At 42.5% G+C, this 5,596-nt stretch overlaps 1 protein-coding gene across 1 annotated transcript; it reads right to left on the bottom strand.

Annotated features, from left to right (window-relative positions):
* Positions 1–904: 904 nt before the first annotated feature.
* Positions 905–5,063, bottom strand: LOC112564353 (putative ferric-chelate reductase 1). Its single transcript, XM_025239095.1, has 10 exons — positions 4,975–5,063; positions 4,283–4,409; positions 3,946–4,137; positions 3,532–3,630; positions 2,984–3,137; positions 2,592–2,827; positions 2,091–2,176; positions 1,633–1,704; positions 1,290–1,389; positions 905–945 (listed from the first exon to the last, which is right to left on the bottom strand). Exons 3-8 carry the CDS (start codon positions 3,946–3,948, stop codon positions 1,701–1,703), a joined length of 582 nt encoding a protein of 193 aa, XP_025094880.1. The 5' UTR covers positions 3,949–4,137; positions 4,283–4,409; positions 4,975–5,063; the 3' UTR covers positions 905–945; positions 1,290–1,389; positions 1,633–1,700.
* Positions 5,064–5,596: the final 533 nt, after the last annotated feature.

The following is a 5,596-nucleotide window of genomic DNA, read 5'->3' as shown; positions in this document are numbered from 1 at the left end:
TTGAAACCGGCAACTCATTTTCACACGTTTAACTGAAGAATTCCTGCTTATCGTCAGGACCTCACATTAAACCAACCCCACGATAGACCTATAGATGAAAACTGCATTTAATCTGAGCAAGTACTTGCAAAGACAATACATCACCCAAAACATGTTGCCTCTTAAGACCAACCTGAATGGATAGCGTGTTTTTTTTTTTGTTTTTTTTTTGTTTGTTTTTTTTTTGCGATTAAGGGTAGACATAGGCAATATAAACCTAATCTGAAAATTTCAGCTTCGAAAACCCATCCGTTAATTTATTATCCTCTGGCGATTGGCACCTGCGATCAACGAGCGTCGCAAAAAGTGTACTACGTCACGTTGGTACACCATCCACAACATTACCTGCAGTCAACACCAATCACAGCGACAGTTTGGGATATTCGGACGTTGAAAGTCTGCATTTCTCGTGCTAAAGTAGCACTTTTTTTTTTCTTTCAGAAAGGCAGACTGTCACCGTCCGACTAATCAGAGGTGTCACTCATTCTCTCTCTCTGATTGGTGTTGACTGCAGGCAATGTTGTAGATGGTGTACCAACGTGACGTAGTGCGCTGTTATCAGTGCTCGTTGATCCCAGGTGAGAATCGTAGCGAATAATTAATTAATGGATGAGTTTTGGAGGCTGAAATTTACAGGTTTCTCTATCTTTGCTAGCGCCACCTACAGGTACATTCTTGTTATGGTCGTCGCCCGTTATCCTATAAGGAAGCTGCGACACGAGCATTATCAGCTTTCACACTTTCAGTGAGGGTAGGAGGCGAATGTCTTACCGTCTCTTCTTGCCTTCATCTTGATAACCTCCAGCAGAACATGCTCCAGCACGTGCAGCACGCCGAAGCCTACCACGACGTACGTCACGTAGAGCGGGGACTGATACAACCTCGTGCCGATGGCGAGCGTGATCACTGGAAAGCGTTACAGCGCATGCGTGAAAAAAACCAAAAACTCTATTGTTTATCAGTTTTTTTAAAACATGTTTTATGGGAATGATTTCCCAGAAGAGTCAAAAGCCCACACTGCTCTAAATCGTACATAAACATATTTTCTTCAGTGCATTGTGCATCATGTTTTTTTAAGACCAACAACAATTTTGATAATCTCAGGTGCTAGAGATGGTACATAGTTCATCTAACGGCTCTTCAACGACACGACAATGTCCACTGCGTTGACCAGTCGAGCTTACATTGCGTCATACCGAGCCACTCAGGCAAGTCTCTCTCTCTCACACACACGTGTGGCGCTTGCTTACCTCCGAGAATGTAGGCGCTGCTTCCCACAGCCCAGTGAGCCCAGTTAAAAATAGGCCTGTGGTCATGGTTTGGCGCACATCGGAAAAAGGACATGATCGGCTGCGAAAAAAACAAAACAAAAAACAAACAAACATGCAACGGATCTTTTTGTAAATAGCATCTCAAACAAAAGACGCAAATACTGCGTTCATCATTCCTCGTCAACACGAACTTAGATGACATTTGTTTCTTATATTTTGATGACATTTTACACTTACATTGAGGACATTTACACTTATATTGAGGACATTTACACTTACATTGAGGACATTTACACTTATATTGAGGACATTTTACACTTACATTGATGACAGTCAGAACAGTGACTATTATGCCAAGAATAGGATGCGCCTTTTGATAGTCTTCACCAGTTATCTGAAACAGAAAGCAAAGTGCAGAGAGAGATTTATATACAAGAAATGTTAAGAAGCAACATGTATAGATAACAAAGTACAGGATGTCTTAGCATTTCCCTCTGTCGTCCGATACTTGGTGTTAAGCGTTGTTTAAGATTTTGAAAATTCGGACACATGATCCTGCAACACCGTTGGTCTGTGCCCATTTAATCAACGCACACTTTATGAACACTCTCTACAACCCTGGTTCAATTGTCGCCTTATCATACTTCTCACTAATAACCAAAGTTTAAACTGCCACGTGGCAGTAGTTTCTGCTGTACGTGAACTACTGCAGCCAAACTATCCTGCGTTGCGGACATAGATACAACTACACAAGTCTCATAGAAGTGTTGATGTCTTTACCGTGCTGTAGCCTCCAACTTTATAAAAATAAGGGCGAAGCCCAAAGCAGTGGCGAAAAAAGTTGCAACCATGCAGGCTCTGTGAATCTGAAAGTCAAAACAAAAGAAATAGATATTTAATTTTTTTTGATTGCTTCACACGAATAATTACATGTTTGGATACTTTTATGGACAGATTATGAGGTTCAGTTATAGCCGTGACAAAATATTAACGGCAATGATATCAGCTCAGAAATATGAAGTTTAATATTGATAGACACTGGAGTTAAACTGCGATGGCTAATCTGGTTACATAGTTCATGTACTCAGTATGTTTATGTTTACATAGTTCATGTACTCAGGAGAGAAAACAGAAGGCCTTGCGGACAACGGGATGGCTGGTGAACAGAAACCTTAACCACCATTAAAACAGACCTCACAAAAACCTTCAAACTGGCACAGTTTGGGCGAAAAGCATACGAACAACAAACCACACCAACACTTGAGGTTTGGGATCACTCACCGCGAACCAAACCTTGACCCCACACAGGGTCTTGGTTTTCCAGGCGTCCTTGTAGAACCTGGCCATCAGCAAGCCGACACTGCCCGCCATTATCCACGCCAGCGTCATGAGGCAGCCGTGGAGCTTGACCAGCGTTTGGCTCTCACTCTTGGCCCCAATGTCCACAGGAAGAGTCAGGTTGTAGCTGTCGCTGGTGACAAACGCGTCGGACTGGTCGTGTGGGGTGATGTCCCAGCCTGCACAGGCAAAACTCGCAACTTTTCATCAGCCCTCGTCTTATCCTGCGATAACCAATATGTCCAAACGGTTGCATAAAGCAACGCTGGATAACAATGCGTCCAGAAGCAACGATAGAGGCAACAAAAGTTGCAGAAGGATGTGAGGACACCTACCTGAGGCGGTACCTCTAGCCATCATCACGTGGTACTTCTGTGCCGTCAGATCGTATATGTCTGTGCGACCAGCAACGACGAGTGCGCGGTGGAAAGAACAAGATAAGACGCCATCTTCAAGGGTGCCTGACACCTGACTGAGACCAACTTTAGGCTGCAGGACAAACAACACACACACACAAACACACAAAATACACTATTTGATTTAACCGCCGATACAGGGATTCGAAGAGAAGAGGACAATATACTCTTCGTTTTGTGTGGTTGCTGTTCATGTTGTATTAGTGGGTTAGAGACAAGTTGTCTTTGTAAGCGGGTCAAGAAACAGAACATTTATAAAGTGTGATTTGTGAGAAAGTGATTTATTTTAGGGATTGAGTTGGCGATTTGTACGCATGAATGAAAACTTACAGACGTATGTCAACATGCATGATAGAGACACCATGACTTAATAGTTTTAACAAAATAAAGCAGCATAGAAAAGTAACATTAGAATAAACAATCTAATGTCGTACGTGTGTGTGTGTGTGTGAGAGAGTAATACTGACATCAGGAGAAATCTTTTCGTTGCCATAGTCTTTGTTGGAGGACATGAAGGCTTGTAGGCTATTGGTGTTGAGGATGCATTCTGTCACACTAGCTTCATTCTGTTGAGTACACCAAACTTTCTTTATTAATCATTAAGCAAAGGATTAAAATAATTTAAAATCTACTACATATATATATATAGAGAGAGACATATCAAACACTAACTCTGATCACCGAAGTGCTCTAATCACAGGGAATAGAGTGTGGTAACACCAGTCAGTCTATCTTGCATAGAACAACCAAACACAACAGTTTCAACAAGAAAGTTCAACAGTTCCCACCATCAGCTTTCAAAATATTCGCAGAGAAATAGTCTTAACATTAAAGTAAAAAGCCAGTTTCACAGAAAACAACACAGGAAGCTTACACAGTACCATGCTATCTTTCAAGCCAAATCCGACTGCTGTCCACAGGCTTGTGCCGCTGGTGACCACAGACTTAATGGTGACCACCAGCCACTGGTCCTCTACGTACCACGTAGATAGGAAAGTGCATCCATCTTCCTCGCAGTCTCCGTAACAGGATAGCTTGTGACCACATTGGGGGTCTTTGAAAATCTTGTGAGACTGTGAACCATGCCCGCAAAAGTAAAAATATTGAAAAAATGATGTATATATATATATAAACACACATACTTGGTATGCGGGTAATATTTAGTCTGAATGTAACAGGCAAATAGTGGACAGTAAATTTTGTTTCTCTTAAACTCACCTGGGATGATGTAGTCTCTGGAGCAGGAGTGGTGCTAAGGGACGACCAGTTCCCTGACGGTTGCAGCAGGTTGTGGGCCGTGACGTTGACCCAGTAAAGAGACTTGTTGCCTCCCACAATGGCGCTTCTGGAAAGTGAAAACTCTGCGATCTTTGACATTCTTCAGGTAATAACTAGCGGCTGTTGCAAAACAACAACAACAACAACAACAACAACAACAACAACAACAACAACAACAACAACAAACCCACCAAAAACCCAACAAACAACACTAAGAGAAGGACCAGGGTCGTCTGACCATGACGTTAATGCTTCTGAGGAACGACTGTAATTCTGTAAACGTGGGGGTGGACAAGATTGAACAAGAGGAAATACGAATTCCACAGATCAGACACTTACTGGGCTGGTTGAGGCCGGGAAGAAAATATCTGTCATGCCATTCCCTCGTTTCACCCCCCCCCCCCCCCCGAACGATACTAGATATGTATCAGTTTATTATGTCTGTGTGTTTCACTTGCTTGCAATGAGTAACAGACGATTGACGAACGTTAGTGTGTATACGCACACGCGTGTGAATTATGTCAAGAAAATGAAGAATTAAATTCCAGAGATAATACGTGGAACTGAGTGTGTGTGAGAGAGACAGAGAGCTTCAAAATAGAAGGAAGAAACATTTATCTTCGTAAACATACTTGAATACGACATCCCTTCGTTGACTGACGGTGCAATCCAAACAAAAGTGAGATTCTGTTTTGGATCGCTGCTTCTGTGTGTCAGGGCCGTTCCCTGCGAAAATACAGTTTGTATGTTCAAGCCATTGCTGATGTAGATTACAACGATTTATTTCTGACTTCTTCCAGTAATCTCAGATTGTTAGAAACATTACATGCAACACGGCCTGAGTTTCTTTCATTATAAGTCGATTATAAGTTTGGGTAATTAAAAAGAGTATGCTCAGGATCATCTCTTCTGTAGTCATTGGAAGAGAGGAAGAAAGGAGAAAAAGAGAGAGGGAGAGAAAAGAAATTGTATTCCACTACTTGTGATTAAAACTGGCTGATACCAGAGATAGCATGAGTATGTAGAGACAGTATGAGTGTGTGACACTGACCGTAACAGTAGAGACAGTATAAGTGTGTGACACTGACCGTGACTTAACACTGACCATGACAGACAGTAGAGACAGTACAAGTGTGTGACACTGACCGTGACGGAGTCACACAGGGGCTGCGTGACGTTGTCGTGCTCGTAACGCCCGATGTACTCAGTGGTGTTGCCAGTCACTCGGTGGGCGCCAAACAAAAAGCCGTTAAA

This window comes from Pomacea canaliculata, linkage group LG5, assembly GCF_003073045.1.
Source record: "Pomacea canaliculata isolate SZHN2017 linkage group LG5, ASM307304v1, whole genome shotgun sequence".
NCBI classification, from domain to species: Eukaryota; Metazoa; Mollusca; class Gastropoda; order Architaenioglossa; family Ampullariidae; genus Pomacea; species Pomacea canaliculata.
Note: the sequence above shows the minus strand (reverse complement) of the source record. Positions and strands in the feature narration are given on the sequence as shown.